The 27,136-nt window shown below is 41.8% G+C and overlaps 1 protein-coding gene across 1 annotated transcript; it reads right to left on the bottom strand.

Moving 5' to 3' along the window:
* Positions 1 to 481: 481 nt before the first annotated feature.
* LOC308393382 (TSC22 domain family protein 1) lies at positions 482 to 27,136 on the bottom strand. Its single transcript, XM_080877103.1, has 3 exons — positions 24,358 to 27,136; positions 3,089 to 3,140; positions 482 to 1,475 (listed from the first exon to the last, which is right to left on the bottom strand). The coding sequence occupies exons 1-3, from the start codon at positions 26,394 to 26,396 to the stop codon at positions 1,227 to 1,229; spliced, it is 2,340 nt and encodes a 779-aa protein (XP_080733229.1). The 5' UTR covers positions 26,397 to 27,136; the 3' UTR covers positions 482 to 1,226.

The raw sequence follows: 27,136 nt of genomic DNA, 5'->3' as shown, positions 1-27,136 counted from the left end.
CAGGTAGATCAGAGAAAAACCTGGCCATACCATAGATATATATACAAAATAGTAGAACAACAACAACAACAAAAAGGCTTCTATATATGTATCTATGGTTGGAAACCAGGCACTTGGCAGAGTTGAACTGGAAAATTTTCACCTATACAAAGATCACTAGCTAGAAACAGTCATGTCCTATCGAACTGCCTTCCTGCCATTTATTTTTACAGATCACTTGGACATTATTACATTAACAAGAGCCAAAACAAAATTAATAGGACAGACAAAACAAGCTTCTCCCAGCCCTCCTTAAAAAAACGCCAAAAAACATTGATCCCCTGCATAAATCTTTAATGCGTTGTCTGAGAAAGAACAAGGAGGGGGTGTCAAGGGTGGGCAACGTGGACCTCAAACTCAGTTCTCAAAGTGAACAATGAGAAGCAGCTGATATTTAATTCATAGATTTTATGACCATCCTCCCCTTGAAGAATGTCAAGACTGGTGATCCTCAGAGATCTGGGACTTTCCCGGATTGAGGGTGGGTTGTATGAATCTTCGGTCATCCGTTAAAAGTCCGCTTGGAAAAAAAAAAGTGCAACAGGAAAACAGGAAGATGTTGAATTTAAAAAAAAAAAAAAAAAAAAAAAAAAAAAAAAACACTGTGCGCTGATGGACAGTCAGGGTGCGGCAAGGCGGGGTAGGGGACGATGGCACATGTTTTCAGTGGGGAGGGGGTCACACCGCAACGTATTCAACGGCACTGACAAGAGCCTGCTTCTTTGATTGGCCGGGCCCTTGGTTAACTCCTCCCGCCCTCTTTTTTTTTTTTTTTTTTTTAGCGGCCCTGAAGATGGCGGCAGGGTCGGTTCCTGTTAGCTCTGTCCCTTTCCCCACATTGTTGTTGTCACCATGATGATGATTACAACAACAACCAGCATGACAATGAGGATTGTCTGAAGCGGGTGGTTAAAAGTCAGAAACGAGGCAAAGACGCGCACGCAGACGCACACACACTTACACATTACACATCGGTGTGACTCCAAAGTCAGTTAAATAAAATGTGCAACAAAAGAGAGTGGTTCATCCTCCGGCTGAGCCCGAGTGTGTGCTCCTCCAAACACTGGCAGAGTCTTAATGCTAGAGTCTGTTCACAGTATGACGAGACTCCTTTCTCCTCCTCCTTCTCATCTTCTTTCTTCCATCCCCCCGGTCTCTCATCGTCAGAGGGCTCTCCAATGTCTGGGTTACGCAGATGTGCCGGAGCTCTGCGTGGAGGGGCCAGCCGGGACCGGAGGTTGGGCGGTGCCGGTCGGGGAGCCACCAGTCTGGACTTGAGCCTGGAACTGAGCCATCTGCTCGGGGCTGGCCAGGGTCTTGAGCAGATTGTTCTCCTGCTCCAGCTGAGTGTTGCGCTCGATTAGCTCTTTGATCTGCTCCTTCAACACCTCCACCTCCTCGCGCACGGCGTACATCAGGTGGCTCTTCACCAGATCCTGGAGGAAGAGGGTGGGGGATAAAGAATGAGTAAATAATACAGCGGCACTGGGCTCCTTACACAATGACGACAACAATTACAAATGTGCTTCTTTCAACTTTATATTTCCAGTCAGAAGTGAAATTATTGAATGTTTACTGGCTGGTTGTTCAACAGAAAGCTAAGCTAGCAACAATTATCGTAGTTTTTAAGCTAAATTAAAACTCAAACTGTACTATTTGAGGCTCCTTAACCCCTTTCAAAATCACGTGTTACACAGTTTGACACGTCTACATCAGTGTGATATGGATGTGTCAGAGGTGCACGGCTCCAAAAAAACTGAATAATTTGCACAATACAGTTTGAAGCAATAGATTGTTACATCCATTTTTTTTGCAAATATGACAAATTAAAATCCATACATTTAAATGAATATTTAATTAATGAAAATAAACTGTCATAAGGTTCAATAAACAAATTTTCTGGCAATTATTTTTCAGGCTTTAAATGGTTACATTTAGATTTCCCCTACAGTCAGGTTTCGCATTTTTGTTGACATTTTATAAAACATACTAAAAGAAGAAACCCATGAGTAGACTACAAAGTTTTTCCTCCGTGCACCTGCCACGATTTGGCATTTCCAATATGACTAAAGGCCATTTTCCTCTACTTAACATCACTGTGAGGTAAATATTTATGCATGTTTTGTTCAATATTTAAGACTTTTTATAAGCAAAAGGGTTAGTCGGCAAGCTTGCACAATGCACTTGCAATGCACAATGCACAAATGTAATTTGAGTAATTTCTGCAGAATAAAAACAAGCAGACATTGACAGGCTGCTGGGGGAAATGGGTAACACAGCAAAGGCTAAATTAGCATGAGTCTTGCAGGGGCATGCCAGCTGTCTCAGCAGCACGAGGAAAACAAGGGCGACATGAACTCCTGCAGAAACAGCTTCACAGATTATTCCCATGACGACGATGACTGTGATGATGAAGGCAGAACAGAGCTGAAGGGGGATTTGGGTTTAATAATCTGAGCATCCTTGGCGGACCCTCCTTCCTCCTCCCCCCTGCCCTGATATGTAGCAACTAGGGAACAAAATGTTCCTGCACCGGAGTGGGAGGAGCCAATCAGCGGCCGAGTTATTTATACCGCGCGGAGGGGAGGCTCCTGCTTGCCTAGCAACACTTGGAAACTAGAGAGAGAAGGGGCGTATGTAGATGTATTTGGGGGGGAGGGGGTGGGGGCGGCGTGTGAATCCTTAGCCCGACTCAAACTGAGCTACCAGAGAGCTCGAGGGTCATCGGGACAAATCGCGACAGAGCAGAAAGCTTCCCCGCAAACCCGCAGGTGCCCTAGTGCGCAAAAAACAAAACAAAAAAAAAACCCCTTCCGACGCATCTGCATCTTAATTTCTAGAAAGCTCTTTCCAGTTTCCAGCGCTCTGTGCTCACTACACTGCATGCAGTGCAAGAAAACGCGAAAATAAAAAGGCAGGAGGGGCACAGTTTACCGCTGTAGGTGCTCGGGTTACATAACACCACAGGGCTGCAAGTACGTGCAGAAAGCATACTGCAGATGGTTTAAAAATAAATACATTTTTTAAAGAGGTACAAAGTGTCACCTACCATTGCTTGCTCGATCTTGTTGTCGATGGCCACCACACTTGCACCCGAGGAGCTGCAAGACAGAGAGAGGAAAACCTGTTTGATGATGATGATGATGCAACATTAGCTGTGACCACTGCGGCTGTTGTTTTTCTCCTTCTCCCCTTAAAGACAGCGCTGAGAGGGATTTTAAGAAGTCTGCAAAGGCACCTTCCCCCCCCTTCTAATTTTCTGCTTACAGCCTCAAAGACAGAGTGCTGACATTTACCTATTGTCAACCCTGACTGATGCACTCTCCTTCCCAAGCGCAGAGGACAGAAACGAAATCGAGAAATTCCTCAGTTGACAAACGCCAAGGTCCATCGCCACCGGGTAGCACTGGGAGCTCATGCTATCCCGTCCATTAAAAGCCCCGCAGGCGACGCATCGTGTGTACAAAGTTGGACTCCGGCGGTATAAAAGTAGAAAAAACAGCGCATTATTGAGAGCCGGGTGCTGCCACAGCTCTCCGGGCGACCGGCCGGGAGAGAGCACACAAAGACTGAAAGCGGCGGGCTGCAGCTCCGCTCCCTCTCTCCCTGATGCATGCGGGAAAACAGCTCCAGCAGCCCGCTGATTGGAGGACGAGATAGCTCATTTGCATAACACATGCGGCTGGCTGGCGCCTGATTGGCGGAGAGGAAGCTGCTTATAACAATATATGCGACATATATACATATATATATACATATATATACACACATATATATATACACATATACATACATACACACATATACATACATACATATATATATATACATATATATATATATATATATATATATATATATATATATATATATATACATATATATATATATATATATATATATATATATATATATATATATATATACATATATATATATATATATATATATATATATATATATATATATATATATATATATATATATATATATATATATATATACATACACATATATATATATATATATATATATACATACACATATATACATACACACATATATATACATACACATATATACATACACATATATATATATATATATATACATACATATATATATATATATATATACATACATATATATATATATATATATACATACATATATATATATATATATATACATACATATATATATATATATATATATATATATATATATATATATATATATATATATATATATATATATATATATATATATATATATATATTTATTTAAGCTATCTCAGGGGGTGTCAAACATGAGGCCCGGGGACCCAGAATCGGCCCGACAAAGACTCCAATACGGACTAACGGATGGTTTTGGATAACGTGAAGTAGGACAGGCATATTTGGACTTTTAATGTTTTTTGTTTTGTTGTTTTTTTACAGCTTCTTGCTGATAAAGACCTCCCCCATGGCTATTTATGCTACGAAAGAGTAATTACTTAATATATTAAAAAACATAATGACAGAAAATTACTGCGTTCCCCACCCCCACTATCTACAGTAGAAATGTAGATGGGACATTTTTCTGTCCTTTTAAAACAAAAACCTTGTGTTTTATAATTTAAAAAAAAAAATAGTCCATCAGAACCTTTTCTGTAATTTTACCCATATCTTACAATATAAGCCCAGAGTCACGCTGACTCATGTCTCCTATTTACTCAAGCAGAATTTTTTTTATCATATTAAAAAACTGGGGCGTGATGTTTAAACTGCACTACTTTATCTTACATTGAGATATCTTGGAGATTAAATGTGTAATTGAATGTTTGTACACTGATAGTTCTTTTTTCTTTTTTTTTTTTGTTACTGGTCCGGCTCCCATTGATATCAAACTGGGCTGTAGGTGGCTCACTAAATAAAACAAGAACATCCCTGTTTTACCTGTCACACCTCAAGAGTTATTACAGTTGTGTTTTCTAATTAGCTTTTATTTTTTATTTCACTTTGACTGATTATGACTTCTTATTGTATGGAAGAAATATGTCCCACGTAAGTTTGAGGAAAATCAGTACAAATATTACAATAAAAACAAACTTCTTGAAAGCAGTTGACTCAGTAAAGCAGACGTCCAAATTGTTATTAATCATGTTTGTCAATCATCAGGCAAGTTGTAACATTTTTTTAACCAGACTAACAAATACTAAAACGAGTATTTCCTCCATATTTTGTTTTATTTTCGTTAGTTTTCCAAGTTCACAAAATCATTTTAGTAAATGTAACTTGACCAGTTCAACTTAGTTTTTCTACATGATAAAGAAACACTGTTATATTTAATGGCAGAAGTGTGTCAGCATGACTCTTGGCTTAAACTGAAGGAAATAAATATTTTAAAATGACAGTAAAGTTTCTGTTAGCTTATTGTGCAGACTGTCCTGTGATCATAAAATACATAAAATAATAAAAAACTGAAAAAACCCATGTATTTTTACAATAGATGAAAATTTTAGTGAAAAAAAAGTGTAGAGAAAAAGCAAAAACTTTTCATCATCTACTTGTTTATTTACTTAGTTGTTATTTATGTACTTTATTTGCTTTCGTGTAGTATGACTGACCATGGGGAAGGTCTTTATCAGTAGTAAAAGCTGCAAAAGTTGTAAAAATACAGTTAAAGATCTAAGATTTATGCCCCTTCTTCACATTTTCCAAAACTGACCAGTGGGACAGATTGGAGTCACTAGTGGGCAGATTCTTGCACCGGAGCCTTATGTTTGCCACCGCTAAAAGAGGGTCACACAACAGGGCAGCTGTTCAGACACAACAAGCCTTTTTTTGCTTTCTCACATCATACACAGGATAAAAATGTAATGCAGGTATGGCAAACCTTCAGAAGCTGTTATGTAAAACAATGTCGCCCCCTATTGGGTGTAAGTCGTGTATTAAAGCCACTCATACATCTGAATGCATTACTGGCACTACCATGGGCTTTGAGCAAATGTTATCAAACTGACCAGGAGTTGACCCTAAAAGCAGGTAAAAGCCAACCTTGGCACTGGCCAGATGTCAAAGATAAATATAAACACAAAGCCTGAAAGTCTGCCGAGTGGTTTTCATGTTTCATACCAAACAGTGCAGCAGCTTTTTCTCCTCTCCAGGCCTGTTTGATATGTGGATGCACTCTGCTGTACAGTCACACTGGACCACCCTCTCTTCTTTGTTAGCGAGGAGGCGTTGTTGCAGATTATTTATAAACTCCCTCCTGCTCTTCTTTTGCCAGAACAACGATTCAGCTGGAGGAAAGCTCAGCACTGAATTTCATTAACTGTTAATCATTAAACAGAAACGAATTCGGCACTTTGCTGTTTGTTGCTGCCACAGATTTTCTCATTTATTTTTCTTCATAGAAGAATTCTTAAAATTTTGACTTATTTCTTTGTTTTGTTTTAAATTTGTTTAGGGTTTTTTTTTTCCAGTGGTGGAAACAAACTTCAATAGTTTCCTGATTAATTTCGTTCTAATTTCATTTAAACAACTGGATGGTTTGACTTTTTTTAAAAAACATTTTTTATGTAATTATTGGGAAATACAATGTGTAATCACATTAAATATATATTATTCCAGTTTAAATTAATAAAGCAACTCTACCTGAAACATATCAATTACAACTGTGTAATACTACTACTATTACGAGTAAAACAAAACATTAAATGAGGCATAGGAAAACTGCAGAGCTGACATCTTATCTCTCATTAATTAAGGAGTTATTTATTTTTGTCCAGCCCCCAGATTTACTTTTTTAAATTATAAATTAATTAACCATTATTTGCTTTCAGCACTGGTGGAACAAGATTAGTGGGAAAAAATGGCAATGACTCTCAAATTAACCCTCCATACATCATCATCATCATCTATATATGATCATGGATTTTTTTTCCTTTAAAAAAGAAAAAGAAAAAAAAGAAAAAGAAAAATAGAAATTTCTCAATTTCAAATGTAAATATTTAGTTTCTTTTTTAATATTCCACCTTGGAAAACTAAAATGTTATGCAGTAATAAATTAACAAAACAAAACAAAACAAAACAAAAGAAAAACCACCATACTGTGATAATTATATTTCAGATCACTACAAAAGCACAAACCTCTCCAATAGGATCAATATTTTCCTTAAATGGTCAATCAGATTATTTAACCGTGTGATTTTTACGGTATGGAGGAGTGGACATAAAATAAAGGAAGTAAATTTACTGGAAACAAAGCATGAAAAAAAAGAAGCCGTTACTGTCCTGGCATTCGTGTTGTGGTTTTCGGTTTGAATTTCATTGACTGACTGCACGCATGTAAGAGACTGTAATCAGAGCTTGGAACAATCTGCACCTTTTAAGCACTTTAGTTGGGTTATATCAGTCCCTGGCTGGGATATTCATTAAAAAAATAGCCGTGTTTAAACAAGGGAGTGTTGAAGGTTGGAGATCAGACCCCTCTCTGGGGAGGAGGAGGACGACAAGGCCTGTGGCCTGCTAATATCTTTGTGTTTCACTTCCTCTGGCTCCGGCATTGACTGTGGTGGCTCTGATGAAGGAACTTTGATAGGATCTAGTGATTTTAGAGAAGTCGGAAAAATAACATCTCCAGTTACTTCTGCTTTCCCCCCTTTAGCACACTTCACATCCTAAGAAGCATCATCACATGCTGCGGTGATATCTGCTTATAAAAAGAAAACAATGGGGAGGTGAGGGGGCTGCACGCCCACTATAAAAAGTAAGGCAATTTATCTACTAAAAAAGATTGTTATGCAAATATTTTATTGGGGTCTGGTCGTGTTGAGTGGCTCATTAGAGTGACTTTAACACAGTGCTTATCACTGACAGTTTGGACTGGAGGGAAAAATGACAAAGACAAAGCAGCTACAGCCAGTCACGCCCTCGTGCTCTCACAGTCGAGGGGAACGTGCACATGTAGAAGCAAGCCCGCATTGTCACTGAACAAATTGGCAGCTGGAGTTTAAGCGGCCTTTGCTGCAGGTAGAAGTGGGAAACACATTCACACGCTGATGCACGTTTATACTGGAAACTGCACCACAAGATCAACAACAGCACACAGACACATCACCGCACAGCCCCGCTGCCATCCGCCTGGATTTAACCCCACCTAGCCGCTGCAAGTCCTCTGACAATGTGACAAAACCACAGCTATCGTTACCTCTTCAGATGCTTCTCCAGCTCCCAGAAGAGCAGCTTCAGGGCCATTCCGTCCCTGTCCTGCTCTGCTGCTCCTGTCCTGGCCAGCCCCTTGTCTCTCATTGATGCAAACCCACTTCCCCACCAAAGTGTCCCCAAAACAAACACCACTGCCACCAACACTACAACCGCACCCCCTCCTCTGTCCTCCTGACCTATGTCCTTTGGGCCCGACCCCCTCACTCCCTTCAGCTGTGGGAGCTTCACATAGGGGCGTCTGACCAGCAGCAGAGACTAGGAGAGGAGTGTGTGCGCGTACACAACAGGAGTGCACCTTAGTGTGTTACGTCCTCCTGATTTGCCTCCTAACTAGGCCTGAATTACAAGTAGAGGCTGAGATGATTGGGTACGTGGAGCAAAAGCATAGGAGGGTGGGCAGTGATGTCACTGCGTAAGGAGTCACGTCACCTCCTCTTCTGTTGTTATGTAAACTGTCAGCAGAAATCAGGGTGATCCGTCCAATAGGATGAGCCACTTTTGACCACGCACCCCCCATAAGAACTCTCCTGGCTGTCTTTAAATCACTCCCTTTGCTCTACACCTCGTCTCCCTTTCATCTTTTCTGTAACAGCCTGTCTTTGATGATAAGAGAGGTAAGCCCTGAATACACCAGGCACTTCCCCGCACACCGCACCGACTCTTCAACTCATTTCGCGGAGAACGTTCACATTTTTAGCCATGCTGCCACCTCTCATCAGTGGTCGCACACGTGCCCTGAGTGTGGGTCTCAGCTATAGCACGCCTCACGTGTACCTCCACACTAGCAAAATTAAAAAAAAAAAAAAAAAAAAGAGATGGGGAAATACTTCAAACAAACACAAGCACATACAAAGTCTACACTAGTGTCTGAACAAAGGCCACAATAACAACAAACTGAGCCCAATTGTTGTTGCCAACATCGTCAATCAGGTCAATCAGCAGCACAGAGAGCAGCTCTGTGAGTTGCTGACTTGAAGAAAAGTAGAGAACAAAGAGGGAAAAGGGCAACTCTGAAGAGTGATGATGGCGAGGAGCCGTGGGCGCCACAAAATGGCGGAAAAAGGGCACACTTGGGGAGTTTGTTGGTGGGATTCAACTCGATGCACACAGTGAAATTATTAACCCCATTAGGTGGAAGTCACATCATCTTTTCTTTCCTTAACTGCCAGTGCCACTAATCCTAGTAACAGCTGGAAGTTGGCTGGTATCGGAAATAATCAGTGCAATTACTTTTGACTTGAAGCACCGATGCAAGACGGCCAGCGTTACTGCTCACGCTGTATATCTGTACATTGTGTGCTCGCACGCATGCTCGCTTGGAACAAAAGGTCTGAGTTAAGCCTTCACTGATGTTCAGGCAGTTTTACTTTCAGCCAATCACTGGTGCCGCAACAGACTTGGCTCAGCCAATTGTGGCAGACCTTGACGTCATGACATCGCATATGGGCTGCTTTCATTCATTATGCATCCAAGTCCCTCTAAAGCTTCTGTGTGTGGCCTGTACAAAAGTCTGACCTGTATGTTACTGTAGATATTGGACCCTGAAGACTACAGCCTATAAGAACTAATGTAGTAACACTGATGTGACCCTGATGTTTCAGGGACTTTAATAGCAAATTAAAATCCTCTTAGTTTTGGCGGTGATACCTTGTTGTGCAACTGCATCAAGCTATGAGACTGACTTAGTTAGGTAACGTCCCAAACGCTGCACAAAACAACAAGCAGGAGTCTGTGCTCAATTTAACGCTTTAGCAGCGCACCTTTGCAACAGCTTCACCCTTCTCTTCATTCAATACAAGCAGAACTCGACCAACACTGTTGTCCACCTTTTTGTACAGCTCCGAGCAGAAGGCAAAACAGTGGTGGGGTACATCGTTTGCCACACCCTGTGGAGCTTACATAAGAGTGGATGCGCTGCCACAATGTGGTAGCAGATGATGCAGGGTTTATGTTGTTCACCTAGTTAAATATATTAGTCTAAATATAATGTTTTGCTTCTTTTGGGGGGGGGTTAAATTAATTTGAATGCATTTTCTCCCATTTTTATTTTCATTTAGTTCCCACACTGGGTTTGATTATTTCAATTTACATGTAGTTTAAAAAGTATTTAGTTTTAAATAGTTACATTTTTCATGTTACCATCTCACGCCTATGCTCTGTATTGCTTCAGTTACTTAATATATTTCTCTTAGCCCTAGTTTAAATTCATATTTCAGTTAACTAAAATGTTTTGTTTTACACCTTGCTTCAGTTTGATTGTTATCGCACCCAGTTTGTGGCTCCTAGCTTCAGAATTGAGTGTTAGGGCTTTTCTGTTCAACACTGGGAACTGCACAGTCAGGCAGTATCAATTTAATCTGCAGGATAGGGACCATTAAAAATAAAAATCGTGGAGCGTTAAATATTCTGTAAATCTAGAGGAGCAGCACTGTTCTGTGTCTGAAGAGTGTACAGAAATAGGAAGAGAGAAATGGAGATAAATGCCAAAACAAGCGAAGCAGAGGATGTCTTTAGGCTTTAGTAGCTTTATGCTGTAGAAAAGTGAGAAACCAACTGCACCAACAGCAACATAAATGCCCTTTAGTGTATTTTACTTCCCTTTATCTATGTTCTGCCTCATAAAAGCATCCAGCTGAGTGTAACTAGCACTTCCACCTCATTTTTATTATGTGGTTTGAGAGGAAGCAGAGCTGGGCGACCAACACCAGGGCTTTACAGTGTGACCAATTTGGTCTCCTATGCGAAAAAAAAAAGAAAAAGAAAAAAAAAGGGTCTCCGCAACTCTGGAAGTCTCTGCGTTATCAACAGCAGACACATTATGCCCATATCACGATCTAAGATAGTCAGGGCCAGGACCTCTCTGATTGGTTGTGGTCCAGATATTCTTGTAGTCCTTCCCGTGTATACGTTTGAAAGAGCAGGCAGATAGAGAGAGGCGAGTAGCTTGAATAACGCGATATCAATTCATTAAATCCTGAATCGACTTTTAAATGTAATTGTATTTTGTCAGAAACCCCGGAATCTGAGGTTAAACCTCAAAACTATTTCAACAACCACCAAGCAACTAAAACAGTAAGTGAGAGCAGATAAACGGATTCCACATAAAGACGTAAACGCAGGGCGCGAACCTGGCGCATCAGAATTGTTGAGATATCGGCTTTCTCACCCGACGGCACGTACACGAACACACAATCGGTGCTGAAAGCCGACAGCTCACAGATTCTCATGCATCAGCTCCGCGCCCTGCGTTTACATCTTTTTTTGTGCTATATTCTTTGCTGCAGGTTTTGTCTCTCTCCAACCAAAATTGACTGAACCAGCAGCAAAAGAAGATCAAAACCAAGCTTCACATTTAGCTTCACATAAACATCGTCATGAATTTCCTCTAACTTGTGCTGTTTTGCTTCCACCACGATAAAAAAAAAAAAAAAAAAAAAAAAAAAAAAAAAAAAAAAAAAATCACACTTGCTGCACAGCTCTTTCTCTCAATGTTCTTCAAGAACAGTTTTCTATCTCAAATCTCTGTTTTCTGCAATATTCATTCGCTTATTACGCACGAGTCATGTACAGTGCTGTCGGCTGCTGTTTTTTTTTTTTTTTTTGGGGGGGGGGGGTGTCTCTCAAAAATGACCAGAGAGAGCAGCAGCATTCAGAAAAGCTCAAATTGAATTATTCACACACTTTGGTATTCAGCTTATCCCTCAAGTAAGATTCCTCTGCTTCCATTTTTTCCCCTTACATCCCTCTCTTTATCTCTCCCGTCCTCCAAGCTGCACATCACCCACCTCCTTCCGCATCACTTCTTCTCGAGCATTTGGTAGGCGTGAGCTTGTGTGTGTCTCCCTGGGCATGTGCATCATGTTTGTGTGTGCGTCTGAGGTCATGTATGCAGACTGGCAGAATCCAGTTTGGGAGGCTTTAACTCTGTCCTTTACTCAGCAACAGATGACATCTCAGATAATTTTTCCAAATGTGGAAAAAACAAAGGTGTGTTTGAACTGAATTTGGAATGACAACTGAGTCATTTTAGTATTTTGAAGGGTGGAACACCTGACTGGGCAGAGGTAGCGATGAAAGCCACCATTCTACCCGTCTGCAGCAGAGGATAATCTGCCTTGATCTATGCCCAAACACAGACAAAACTCCAATAAGTCTCATGGCATCAGACCTTCAGGGCTGAAGCTCAGTGAAGCGAAAGAGAATAGCTCACTGCCGTGCACGCAATGCCTTACATAACCAGCCTCAGTGCCATATGGTCCAGGAAAGGGAGGGAAGACAGCGAGATGTAGACTGAGCGACTAGTTTGTGATGGTGCAGATGTGCCCTCTTCTCCTCATGGGAAAAAAAATAAAAAAAAGAGATATCATTATCTGCCATCTGACAGATAATGATCTGCCATAAAGCTGGGAGGAGTAAGTGCAACAATAAATAATTGCCAAAAAAGGAGACAATCAGAAACAGCTAAGGGAGGAGACTGTAAGACCGAATGTGATACACATAACTGTAATCTACATATTTTACCTCCTTGAATGAGGTTATGTGGGTAGCTCGTTTTTTTGTGTTTGTGGGCAATAGGTGCCCTCGGTCACACAAGCCTACCTACCAGTCAGAAAACCCCTGACAGTCACTAGGGCGAAAAAGGTGTATTCTTTAACTGGTTGGAAATGTTTGCTAATTAAAATCAGCTGCCAAGAGGGTGCCACACCAAAAGCCTCCCTGTGATTACTAGTTGTAACTTAAAGTTGTAACTAACATGCTTCAAATGGCATGACTAATTTTAATGATAAAAGTTTGTTACCAGTTTGTGTCGCACTCTTCAACATAAAGTTACATAAAGTTTCATTAATGTAGCGCCAACTCACAATACAAGGTGCTTTATAGCGTAAAAATTCGACAATAATACAGAAAACACCAACAATCAAATGGCTGACTATGAGCAAGCACTTGGCAACAGTGGAAAGGAAAAACTCCCTTTTAACAGGAAAAAACCTCCAGCAGGACCAGGCTCAGGGAGAGGCGGCCATCTGCTGTGATCGGTTAGAGGTGAAGGGAGGAAGACGGGACAACAGACACACACTGGAAGAGAGCCAGAGATTACTAATAACTAATGATTAAGACTTCGCAAGCAGTTAGCAAGGAGTTCCAGACAAGTCCGTGTCTTCAATGCAAACTAGGAGATGGCAAGATTTTTGACCATTGACCAGCAGTTGCCAGGGGATCATTGACTTGTTGATAGGCCTCTATGACTATCCATTCATAATACTGGAGGTGGGACTACGCGCAAACTTAGAAGTGATCTTATAAACATGTCAATCCAGATTCTATACCACTGGACACAGTGAAGAAGAAGAAAAAGACATTCTGCAATAAATCTTACCCGCATCAAACAAATAGAAATAAGGAAAATATGGGAGACGTCACTTTAATGTTTTAAAAATTTCTCAAATTACGTTGAATGACAAGACTCGATGAGGGAATTTAGACATCACTTTTGTAATCATGTGGTCGACAGAATGTCTGTAAATTTAGTTACACTCAAAATAAGGTGATAATGTGTAGTTCCCAACAAACGGAGCTCAAATTGAACAATTAAATAATCGATTGTCAATCAACAGTTTACCCCTAAAGCTTGTGAAGGTAGGAGGTCTATAACAACGCCTGTAATTCTAGGAGGTGTTGCAATACTTTTTTGTTAAACACCTTGAATTTCAAGCGCACTGTGGTGGTTGAGTATACAAGAAATACCTGAAATGCCAGTGTTTAAATATTTATGAGCCTGACTATATTTCTGTAGTACTAAAAAGCTTTTCCAAGCTTTTCCAAGTACCCAGAATGATGCTTCCCCTGCACACTTTACTCACTATAATCCATGGGTTAAATGATTATACATCCAAATATTAGACAACCTTGGACACAATTACAATATAGAGGAAGTTATGTTGCCAAGCCTCGGTCATATGGGTAAGTGTTTTGTTTTAAGTTCGAGCACTCGGTGGAAACACAGCGAGCTTGCTTGTCACTACAGTAACAGTAAAGATCTTCTCACCAGCAGTTGAGAAACTTTGCTTGCAGCTCTCCGTGGTCAGCAGGCATCACGTAGTGAATTTAATGTGTTTGAACAATGAGAACCGCAGAGGCTTCACACACAATTACGATTTTACCGCTTCACTTTCAGGGGGAAATGTTTTTCTTGGATGGGTGCTACAATTCTCATGTTCTTGTCATGTGAGAATGAAAGGTGTTCAAAAACAGACCAGAGAAACTGGAAAGGAGAAGCTCAGGAGAGCAGGTGTAGGGTAATGACTGCACAGAGTCCCCCTGAAGAAACACAGCCATATCAAACTACAGCACACGGGTTCCCCACGAAGTTTATTTTGGGACAGAAACTCCTCAGCACTGAAACTGAAACCACAATGCAAACATCGCCAATATCATATTCCACATTACTATCACCAAAACACCCATGTAGAGCTGCTAATGCTGCCTTAAAGCATGCTAGTCTGCAATCAATGAACTAGAAATGCATAACAATAACTAAGTTTATTTTGTGTTAATGATCCAATCAAGATCAAGTGATCAGACTGTGATTAAAATCACCCCCCAATCAAACAAAAAAACCTAGGTGTATAAGCTCAGGTCTTATAGCTTAAAGCATAAAAAAAATACGCCTAATTTCTATACTTTGTTACTATTACTTTTTCACTATAACACAGAATCTATTTGCCTGTTTGGTTGTTCAAATACAAAAACAAACTAACAAAAACTACAGCTTAGCTCTCTGAAGGATGCTAATATTATGATGCCATCACATTACCTGGCAACCAGCTATCAAAAGGCTGAAAAAGGCCCGATTTTAGCCTCGATGCTGCTACAACACCTTATCAAAGCATCCCATTTTTTCAATTTCGCAATGACAATGAGCTCTCATGTATAACCACAAAGGTTACACACCAACCTGGCAACAGGCTAAAATGATCCACTTTTAGCATATAAACCAAATCCAACACCATGTCTTTAGTCTCTCCAGGTGATTTAGTGTGTCAGTTTACCAACACCACAAACAGGCCAAACAATAAGGCAGCATGGCCATGTGCTAGTATCCAATAATCTAGAATCATGTCTGTGGTTATTCTCATTTATTTAGTGTTGATGAGTTAAAAAAATAAAACATAAAAACAATAATTAATTATAGATAAATTGTAATCAAACATGTGCCACAGAGGTTTTCTTGCTTGGGCCTCTTGTCTCAGACATTTTTATACATTAGCTTTACAAACACTAGATTTATACACCCATTAATATACTGTTTGCTATATGATAAAGTGGCTTTCAAAAAAAATTTTTTAAAAGCCAATATGACCAACTCGCAAAATAATAACTAAGGACAGTCAGAAATCCCATGTATATCTAGAGGGATATATTTGAGGCTTTGTAAAAATGTACTGATTAGTTACACTCCTTACAGAGTTTACTTTGTGAAGCTGTAAGGATCAGCCTTTCAAATAATTTAGAAAGCCAGGCATTATGAGCATACTACGCCATGATTTTAAAAGTTCCACATTCTGAAATGTTTTGTTTCAGATGGTTTTCACTACTCAGAGACTTTGTCATCTCATGCACACCAGTCCCACGCACCTGCTGTTCAAACGTTCTGTTTGTGAAGGGCAGCCAGTCAGAAGAAGGATGGAATAAAGGGAAAGGGATTAAGTAAATAAGGATTTTTTTCCCCCCATAACGGGTATCTTTAAAAGAAAATTCCAAGAAGATGCATTAGGCTATAGAAGATGAATTCAGAAATGTGCCATGTGCTTTGGGTTGTCAGAAGAATAGTTATTTTGGACGGTTTAGTAGAGAATTTTTTTCCCTGGAGATCAGCCTTAATTAAACTTAAAGAATGTAGTTTGAGCATGTGGAAACTTTTAAGTAGATCCTCTTTACATTTGCAAAAACAAAACTTTCAGTAGTACAAGCAGTCTCCCACTTCCTAGCTACGCTGAGGATATGAAATTACTATATGCTCAGTTACCTACCATAAATGCATGGATTCATGTTCAATATCATCACATTTCTTACTTCTTAGGTCAGTGTGAGAAAAGCCAGAGAATTAAAAAAAAATAAAATAAAATAACACCACAGTTATTGTGACACAGCCAGTTAAAATCATAAATGCACCTCCCTGCTTATCTTTTCCGTTCAGTACAAAAGCCTGGAGGAAAACAGCAGCTCACTCATTCCAATAAACTCCCTCTCCTGTAAACAGCGACAACTTCACACATACATGCACCATAAACCATGCCAGCAGCTCAAGCCATAAACACGCTTCTACATGCATGGACCCACATTATGATCTCAATGGTGTGGGACTTTCTTTAGGAGCAGCTCTGCATGAAGGCACAAGGCGGAGAAACGTGACACTCGTTTGCCCTAAAACCCCAACACATGCTGCCCAAAACAGAACCCGTCAGAGCCAGCGGACACTCTGATCTTGATCTCAGGACACGCAGGCACACGCACACACACACACACACACACACGCACGCACAAAGATGCACTTTCAGAGATGATAGCACAGTCTCAAATAGGGCTGCCACGATTTGTCGACTAGTCACGATTACGTCGACTATCAAAATCGTCGACGACTGATTTAATAGTCGACGCGTCGTTTGAAGCTTTGTAAGATCACAAAAGACGCAGGAATAAGTGGCAGGATTTAAGAGTGTAATAACGGACTGAAACAGAAGATGGCAGCATTGCATGTACAAGGATGTCAGCTACCGTTAAACCCTGAAGAAGAAGAAGAAGCAGCTGTGTCCCAGAATTCATAGCGCGGCCCAGCGCAGTTTCCAACAATGGCGGCAGTTAGTTAGTTTTAATGTTACTCTTATTATTCTTTCTGGGTCACAAAATAAACGTTTAACATATTTTCAGGTGAGAATGTAGCTGTGTAAACCTCAAATATCTGCTCAGTTTATCAGGACACCACATATTTTCAAAAGCGCTCCGACGTTTTCGGAGATGTCTGTTACCCACTAGCTCGTTAGCGAGCCGGGGGCTAGGCTCACTAGCGTGAGAACACCGGACTCCCCGCAAATCGTTTTCAAACCCACCGCCGTCTTTCGCTACTCAGGTTAAATATATATGAGTGACTTAGATAACTTAAAAATGTTGTTGTTTGGCTTTTTTTTTTTAGTATTTTATTTGTTCCTGAGTAAATCAGTGTGTCTGAGATTAAAGTTATAGTTTTTACACAGCTGAATAAACGTCAAGCAGACAACTGATTATCAGAAGTGTGAGATGCTCCAGAATATACTCCAGTGTCCTGTTATATTTTAGATAGCAAGGAGTTTATTAAACTTCACTGAAACAATCTGCAAATTTCATTAAAATTTAATAAACTATCATCTTGTCTTTATTTTTAGTTAGCACATACCTTAAACACTTAAAGCTGTAAGCTAATGATAGTTATATAAGAGCAGATGCTGCTGGTGCAATAAGCTGTAGTTTTACGTCCAATGGATGATGATCTGATTAGTCGACTAATCGCAAAAATAATCGGTGACTAGTCGACTATCAAAATAATAGTTTGTGGCAGCCCTAGTCTCAAACATGACAGAAAATCAAATGCGCATGTAGAAAGCAGACATTTGCGTGCAGGTTACACTGCATATAAATCCCCAATGACCTTGAAATTAATGTGCAGAATTTAGGTTTGTCACCACACAGAAAAATTACACTGTGCCATGACAACTTCATCTACTGCCTTTCAAATGCAACTATATACAAAATGTTTCTACACTGAGGCAAAGGGGATGCATATTTATGCGACAAGTTGATGTAAATATGCTTATAGGAGCAAATCCATCTCAGAAATAACCTCCAGTGCATTTCAAACCCTTCCCTGGGATAAATCATAACAACCCCTGCATGCAGCAACCATCCAAACAGTTATTACATGCCGATTTCTGACAGCAAGCACAGAGAAGATCCTAAACTGCTCATTTTGTTTGTACACTGCATGCAGGAGGGATGTGTCCGCTTAGCTGTAAGGCATATTTTAGGTCAGTGACTCTACAAGCATATTACGGTTACATAAACAACCACGTTTCAATGCTGTGATCATTTATGAGCCCACACTGCCACCTCGTGGTTCAGCAGCAGCACAACAGAGCAGACCAACAGTTGAGTCAACGTCTCTACTGAAGCGTAACGTGATGTAAAACTAATTACCGGAGAAACAACAGCCCTCAGGTGTGACTTATCGCTCATGACAGATAGGAGATGCCGCCCAGTAAACCTGAAGCAGAGCTAAACCATCCACGACAACTCAAAGGGAAACCTGCTGAGCTCTTGCGGCAGTTCACAGTTCAAATAATACACCTGTGATGAGTGTGCTTGGAGAGGCGCCTGCAGGAAAGGGTTTAAGCTGGCCAACTCAAGACAAATTCTGCTGCAGGATTTCACAAAACTTCACAGACATATTTGTATAGAGCAGGGGTGTCAAACTCTAATACACAGTGGGCCAAAATTCAAAACTGGAACAAAGTCGCGGGCTAACATTAATATTTATTGAAAAAAAATAATAATAATAATCTTCCTCCAGATTTAAGAATGAATCTCTTCTTATGGACTCAAACAAGTTTTGCTGAAAAACTGAATATGGAACAAGGAAAGCTTAATACTAAACAATATATATATTAGCTGTATAACACCAGTAGGCCAGCTCTAATAATAATTTGATATGGCTTCACGGGCCAAATGTAATTAGAGTTTGACACCTATGGTAAAGAGGGAACAACTTGTGCTTGTGAACTCATTGAGTTTGACCTCATGAAAGTCTTTGTGTTCCCTCAAAGAAATGACCCCAAATACCATTGAAAACATTTGATTCCACTTGCAAAACAAAGCCATCTTTTGCCAGAAAACATCTGTGATTTCATAGGTTTGTCTTGATCAAAGCAAACATTCCACGTGGGAAAAACTGAAGCTTGGTTTATCAAGAAAAAAAGTGGTTCCCATGTGGAAACCAATATTACATAATTATATTAGTTCACATCAAACAGTTCTGACTGATGGTAAGGAGAACAATAAAACGTGTGTGTGTGTGTGTGGGGGGGGGGGGGGGGGGGGGGGGTATTATTGCCTTATGAGTTTTACTGGGGTGGCTATCATTCAGATTTTATTGATTTACTCAATGACACTTATCAATACTATTATCAGTGCTGCTATCCATATGTGGGTGTAAAATAATGACATAAAAGTAGTTAATGCTAGCTTTGACAGACCTTGTTACCAATGAAACTTTACATCTTTCTATCTCAACCTTCAATATTATGCACCTCTGCTGCCAGCATCTGGCATCTCTCTCTCCTGTTGAAAACAGCTGTGAGCAATTCATTTTCATAAGGTGTATTATCTGAAATGATCAGGAAAGCTTCAAGCAGGCCAACCTGCGAGGAGCTTGCTGGTGTTAACCTGCTTAACCGAAACCACCTCTTCACACGCATTGTCTTTAATTAAACTGCATTATGCTATGAAATTAGCTGCTGCTTTCTAACGGTCAATACTTTGGTATTGGCAAAACTTCTACCATAACCAATGAAATACCTTTTTCAATGAAATCCAAATGCTTGCAATCAAACTACAAAACAATGTCGCTAATATAAAGCTGCGAATGTGCAAGTTTTATAGGCAGTAAATCACTTGATTGAGAATTAATTCATAAAGAAATATCCCCATAATATTTGCTGCAAGCAAACTGAAAGCTCAGGTAACTTTGACATTCAGTCAGCTGAAAGCCTAAAATAAGTACTTGACAGACATTTACATATCAGCATTGTATATAAAGGAAGTATTTCTGCATTCATGTTGTGCAAATGATATAAATTTACACAGGCAAGCATGCAAATGCCGAATCAAAACTACCATCCTTTGGTACCCATCCATAAGCTAACAATTAACTACCAGTGCAGATAACTCACCACCTAAAATAAAGAGATATAACACTATCAGCAGAAACTATAGTGAAAGCTACTATTTTGTGGCTTCAATGAATTTTAGCAAATGCTACCATATTGCTATACAAAGCTGAAGAGGCACCTGGAAGCCAAACATCCTTTCTAAGAAAAACCTGGTCAATCTCATAAAAAGCTGGATCAGAATGCTTGTTGAAGTTGAGGAGAAGCGTCTGATGAGGTGATGGAGGAAAGTTATGTACTGGTGGGGCTTACTGCAAAACCTTCATCTGATGGGAACGTAAAAGGAACTGAGCACATTTCAGATCTTTTTTTTGGGTGACATGCCCTCCTCAGAAAATGAGGACCGCCCCACACCTTAAAAATTTTAATCAGTAGTGGGGTAATTTTGAAGAACTGTGATGGGCATTAACTTTTTTCCCCATGTGATAGACAAGACAATAACTGAATAAAAACTACCCTTCAGCGTTCTCGTAGACAAATCTAAGGTATCAATTACAAAATCTGATCAGAAGTCTGCTCCATGTCTCTCCGTGTGCAGTAAGGTTAAATGTGTACTTTGTATCTCCCCCTGAGAAACTTTCCAAAATCAAAACACAATTACACAGCCCTGAATTCCCATCACATTTTTCACCTGGTTGTTTGCCTGCCCCACAGTTTGAGAACCACCGGCATTGAGACAGTTTGCCACAGGTGTGTCTGTCGGTTTGCCTTAACCACAAAAAAAAAAAAAGAGAAATAAATGGAAAAGTCACTCACCTTGAGCACACTGCTCCAACAGGTACAACTGGCATGAAACCATAAATGCTACTGAACACCCTAAAGGCTCTACGTGGAAAAAAACAAGACCTCAAAAGGTTTCATTTAGGAACTAGTATTACTGAAAGCTTTAAATCCAACACCCAGATGCAAAAATAGAATAAAACATTCCTGGACACCTGAGAGTCTGATGCTGTCAGGCATGAGTTTCTATTTTACTCTTTAATTTGTTGTCTCAGCTTGTTTGTAGTAGTCATGGTGCAAAAATGTGTGCTGCACTATGACTGTTTTAAAGCTTAATACCATTGCCATTAACAGAACAGTATGAGGTTTTTTGGTAACATTTGCTTTTCCCAGGTAATTTTTTTTTTTAAAGCATCATATTACTTGCTTTGGACTTGTTGGACCTTCTCCTGGTAACTGTGGGAGTGCTCAGCTGGATTTCCCTGAAATAAAAGGGCACCCAGAGCAACTTCTCTTTGATGCCAGCTACAGTCAAGTTTAATCTTAGCCATCGGGGACTTCCTCTGCTTTGTCAAAGCTTAGCTATGAATGACAAGTCAGTTAAAAGCAGGTGTGCCAATATTAGCAAACATGAATCATGAGGCCGAGCCAGTATAACTACAAATACAGCTTGACAGGTGGCTTATTATCTCTATGACCTGAAGAGGTTTTAAGAAGCCGAACATCTCAAATTCATATGGCCCTTTTCTGCTAAAATATCTAAAAGGGAGTCATTTAAACAGGAAGGAAGAGCTACACTCTGATGCTCATGAATCAGATCAGATGAAGACTCTTAAAAATGATCAATAATAATAGTGGAATTAATCCAACAATGAACAAATGTTTTAACTGCTGCCAAGGATGTGGACTTCATTGAAAAGGGTTGTAAAACACAGAAGAAAGCTTCAAGATGAGACACAATGCTGCTAATCTAAAGCTGAAAAAAGAAGCTGTGTAAAAAGTTTACAGGCCATAAATCACTAGAGCACACCTCTAGCTTTTACAGCTGAGGATGAAGTCATATGGGTAAATATCCATGCAAAATGTGCTGCAAGCAAACCGAAAGCTCAGGTAACTTTGACATTCAGTCAGCTGAAAGTCTAAAAGAGCACATGACAGATATTTACATACGGCATCATACATAAAGGAAGTAAAAGGAATAAATTTGCACAGGAGACCATGTACACTCTGAGTTGAAACTACCTGCAGAGGTTGAAAAGGAGGCTACTCCTAAAGTCACTTTCTCTGCAGATTCGCACTTCTACACAGTGTTGTTGACAGAAATGGAGAAACGTGTGTGCAGGACACAGACGGCAAGTGCACGGTCACCTAGAAGTGTGTTTGTGTGAGGTCATGAGTGTTTTCCTTCTACTCTGATATCCCAAAGTCCAATTACAGCAAGCTGATATTCTGCCCTAGGGAGGAGGACCCTGGTCTTGCTGTGATATTACTAATTAACATCACAGGGGCAGATATAAAAAAAAAAAAAAAACGAGAGCAGGATCCTTTGCAGACACACCCTTGCATCTTTGTTTCAGAACTTGGCAGTGTCCGTGTCCGCAGCTGTGCTAGATCAAGCGTTTTCGACCTCCTGACAGCTGCAACGTGACGGCTTTTAAAGACTCAATCTGGACTCTGACACACAGAAGCAACAATATTGAGTGTGAACAGGGCTGATTGGGCTCAACAGGAAACCGATCACCCAGGATAATGAGTTAGTGTCGATTCAGAGGTGGAAGTGGAAAGAGACCTCTGAAACTCTTTGGAAATTATTTTTCCTCAGCGATGGCCACTGACATGTTTCCAATAAGCCAACAGCCACAGACAACAATTTCCACCCTATTTTTCATGAAAAGCTACACCTACAACTGGATGTGTACAAATGTTAGTCATCATTAAGGTCACAACCTGTAGAGAAGAAAGGAGCATCTTAGGATTGGAAAGACAAAAGCCCTGGTGTCTAAGAGAAGAGAGATCACCTCAGATGCTTTCACAAAGAAAGGAAACAGGAAGAAAAGAGACTGTGACAGAGGGGGTGGAACGAAAGCTGTGACAGTAACAGAAACACACAGCCTGATCGCAGCATGACAGGACAATGACTATAAACAAAGATGATACACACACACAGCAAGACAGTCTGCTGCTGCAGGACAGTGGCTGATTCATGGCAAGAAAAGAAGCTGACTGACAGACAGAAACGCACTTGCACACGGCCTTGATGGGGTGCCACGAACTGCTGACAAAAGCCTCCACAAGCGAACACTGTCCTGCTCTGTCTGTGGCTCAGCGTTACTGAGATTACGTCAACAGTAAGCCAGCAATCATTTGTTTCTCTGTTTCTTAAACTCGAACGCCAAGAAGACAACTGAAATCATGACGTGATAACTGAATTCAGCTTTAAATATTCTCTCTTTTGCTGCTAACAATTTGGAAGCAAAAAAAAAAAAAAGTCTATTTGTTGCCAACAGTTGGTTACAAAAACACCACAACATCCACAGAATATGTTGTCCTTTTCTCCTAGTGGTCTTCAGTGGAGCCTGGTGGCAGTCCATCAAATGCCCTCTACACTCTGGGGAGGGGGGGTTAACGGTACTCACAACATGGATCTCCTGCTTAACCAGCTCACAGGGCAGCACTATGGTAACAGGAGAATGCTTCCATGACACTATTCTGTTTCTCTCTGTCGCCACAGTTTTTAGATTTATGCAACACAACTTTACGCAAATGGGTCAAGTCCCCCCTGAAGCAACTAAATTTAAACAAAGCTTGCTTTTTTTTTTTTTTTAGAAACTACTAACTCTAGAAAATGAGCATTTGGTATGTGTGCATATAAATAAACTGCTGCACAGTTCTCCATATCATGGCACATATCAACAGAGCTGGTGTCTAACAAAAGATTAAATCTAAGGGGAGAGTGAAGGGAAAGGAAACTCAGACTAAAAAACTGGACAAGTGTCCAGTAGATGGATAGAAATGGGGGGTGGGGGGATGAACAGGCTACAGCATCTGCTGAGTCACAAGCACCTCAGTGAGTCAGCAGCTCCGCAGCCACTGATGTTTTACAGCAGCAGTGTCCAGTCGGCTTTTTTTTTCTGATGTCTGGTGTGTTGATAGCTGTCAGGGGGACCACCTCAAGGGACACAGGATCAAGCACATGTGACACTGAACTTCTAGTTCTGATTTAAACAACAAGACCAGAGTGTGTACCACTGATGTGGGGGGGAAAAAGAAATTACAGGAATGGGAAAGACTTATTTTGTTTGTACCTCAGCTTTGCCTACAATGTACCAAGAATAGCTTTTTGTTTAATTAAAGACCTTCACAGTTTACATTAGAATCAAACAGTTTAGGTAGCACAAGCCATTCATCCTCACCTGTCCTCCTCTCCTTCACCATGATGAGTTCTCAGGCCTGCAGCCACCATGAAGGCACTGGCCTCAGCGGACATCCCCATGTGGGCCAGAGTTCTAGCAGCACTGCCAGCTTCTGCGACGCCGTCTCCACCTGCTGCAGCCCCCAGCCTGGGCAGCCCGAGCAGACCTTGGTGCTGGAGCAGAAGCTTCTGGGCGTCCTCCAGCTGGGACGCTGTTATGGCAGGAACATGGGTGAAGGTTGTGCCTGGCGTGAGGATGGGCTGAAGATCAGCTTGCAGCGCAGTCAGAGGCATGTAGGGGGTCCCGTGGGTGGGTGCTATGGTGATGGTGCCAGCAGAATGGGGTTGGGTTTGTGGCTGTGGACGAATCTGGGGTTGAGGTGGAGCTGGGAGGGTCTGGGGCTGTCCTGCGGCAATGGTTGCTGTAGCAGATGGGGCAACCTGACCATGATGGGGCAGCTGCTGGGTAATGCTTACGGGCTGCTGCACCGTGACCCCTGACAGTGGTGTCACAGAGACTATAGCCGTGGCATGCGGCAGTGGAGGTTGGACTTGTGTCTGGAAAGGTGCGGTGGGCTGAATAAAGTCTGGTTGTCTGACCCCCGTTTGGAGCTGAGGTGCAGGATACCCTCCCTGTGGCTGAGGCTGTAGAGGATCCACAGAATAGGGCTGCTGGGGTTTTACTAGTGGAGGCTGGCTTACACCAGTCTGTGGTGTCACCTGTGGTGATGCAGGAGGGATACTGACAGGAACCGCTGGCTTCCCTACAACAACCTCCTGAGGTGAAACATAGGTTACAGGTGTGGTTTGTGCCAGTCCCAGCAGTGGACTCTGCATGGCTTGTGGACTAGTGAAGTCCTGGCTTGGTGGCTGATAGGGCTGCACGGTGTGAGGGAGCTGTACGGCAGCTACACCTGGACTGATCCCAGCATTACCTGCTTCAGGGTCTGCAACCACCTCTGCACCTTTTGCTGCCTCCGCCATAGGAGGATGAGGAACCTCCTTTTCGTAATACTCTGTGCAAGTCCATCTCCCTTTGCGGAACGGCTCCGAGTTTGTGTCTAGTTTGACCACCCTGAAGCGAGAGCCGGTGGCTGTCTGAGTTTGGGTGTGGTGAGTCTGAGTGCTGGGAGGAGGAGCAGTAGCAGCAGATGGACCAGTTCCTCCACCAACAGGAGCCACCTGCCCACCCATGTTAGTGTTATCAAAACCTGGAGCAGCAGCAACAGCCGACACAGTAGAAATGTTCACACTGCCTTGTACAAGTGGATCAGTGGCTGCCCCACCAACAACAGAGGCTGCAGGCTGGCTTGCCCCCCCTGCAGTTTTAGTGTTATCAAACACTGCTGGTGGCCTCTGAGGCTGGTTAAGACCAACTTTGGAAGCTATAGATGGGCTGGAGCTTGCCAAAGGAGCAATGGGAAGTGTTGGCAGTGATGCTTCACCTCCTCCTAAGCTGTCAGAGTGATGATGGTGGGCCTGGCTGTGCTGCTGAGGGTAGTACTGATGATGCACAGTCCCGTTTACCATAGAGGGGTGATGCTGAGACCCCTGTGGGATAGAATGAGGCTGGAGAGGCTCATTGGGTGACACCAGTCCAGGCGTGTCGACTCCATGGAGGCTGTTCAAAGTCTCATCAGAGGAGCTCCTCTCCGGCACACCCGTATCCGTGGCCTTTGACACGGACACATCTAGCATGTCAGAGGAGGACAGGTCCTCAGTGTGGGACTCATCCATGTCGTCGTAGCTCTCAGTATCATCTGCCAAGCTGTTGTTGCCGCTAACGTTTATCTGAGCAGAAGTGACACTTGTGATCTGGAAGCCGCTTTTCTTCTTCACCTGAGCTCCAGCCACTTGGGACTGAGGCTGATGGTGGAGTCCAGGAGAGGAGGATCCAACCTGGGTTGGATTGTCGTCCACTGCGCTGACACCGGCAGCGGAGGAGGCTGGGGGCGCCCCGCTGCTGCCTCTCCTGTAGTGGTAAGCGGTTTTCCGGCTCCCGGTCCCGGACAGGTCTCCGGGGAAGTCTTGGTGGTGCATTTTTATGCTGAAAGAGTTTCTCGAGGCCAAAAAGCTGCGCTGCCTACTAGCTAGCGCAAATAGCGAGCCATAAGTGAAAAAGTCACGTGATTAACGTGCCTTGAAAAACAAACAAACACACATATACACACACACACACACACACACACAAGCCAAACGCTCCCAGCTGCAGTCAGGCTAAAACCCAAGCTTGCAGGCGGTGTTCCTCTTCCTAACTCTGCAGGAGCTAAGCTGCATGACAATAAAAACAACACTATAATCGATTACAAAATAAATCAACAGAATGCGAAATCCAGGTAGCCGCTGGCTAGCTAAAGCTGCGCTGGGTCGATTAGATACGCTCCTCTGGAACTTCGTGTATCCTTTCACCCTCCCGATTACGACTGTATTTTTGAGGATATTGCTGCCACTTTAAGCACGGAGAAATAAGGCAAACCGTGAGCAAATTCAGCTGCACTCAACCGCTCCTCAACGCGAATCTGCAAGCCTCTTAGCTGGCCGGTGCGTGTCGCAGGAAATCAGCCGTCGCATCCATTCCTTCTCCCGGACGTCGAGTCTCGTTTTACACCTCAGAGACCAAAAAATGAGTCAGAGACACCTTCTGCTCTTAATGAACGACGGTGTTAAATAATATCCGTCTTTGTAGTGGTAAAAAGTACTCGTTAAGTCCATCTCAGGTTGTCGTATCACGTCCGTGTTTGCTGTCTCATTGCCGGTGAGCAGCGGCAGCAGCTAACGGG

Source organism: Rhamphochromis sp. 'chilingali', assembly GCF_963969265.1.
Source record: "Rhamphochromis sp. 'chilingali' genome assembly, chromosome: 3".
Classification (NCBI taxonomy): domain Eukaryota; kingdom Metazoa; phylum Chordata; class Actinopteri; order Cichliformes; family Cichlidae; genus Rhamphochromis; species Rhamphochromis sp. 'chilingali'.
This window is presented reverse-complemented; position numbering and strand designations above follow the sequence as displayed.

Coding starts and splice junctions, on each gene's coding strand:
- LOC308393382 (XM_080877103.1), bottom strand. CDS start 26,396: ATGCACCACCAAGACTTCCCCGGAGACCTGTCCGGGACCGGGAGCCGG. Junction 3,141..24,357: donor GGTGAAGGAGAGGAGGACAG/GTGAGGATGAAT, acceptor TCTGTCTTGCAG/CTCCTCGGGTGCAAGTGTGG. Junction 1,476..3,088: donor ACAAGATCGAGCAAGCAATG/GTAGGTGACACT, acceptor CTCTTCCTCCAG/GATCTGGTGAAGAGCCACCT.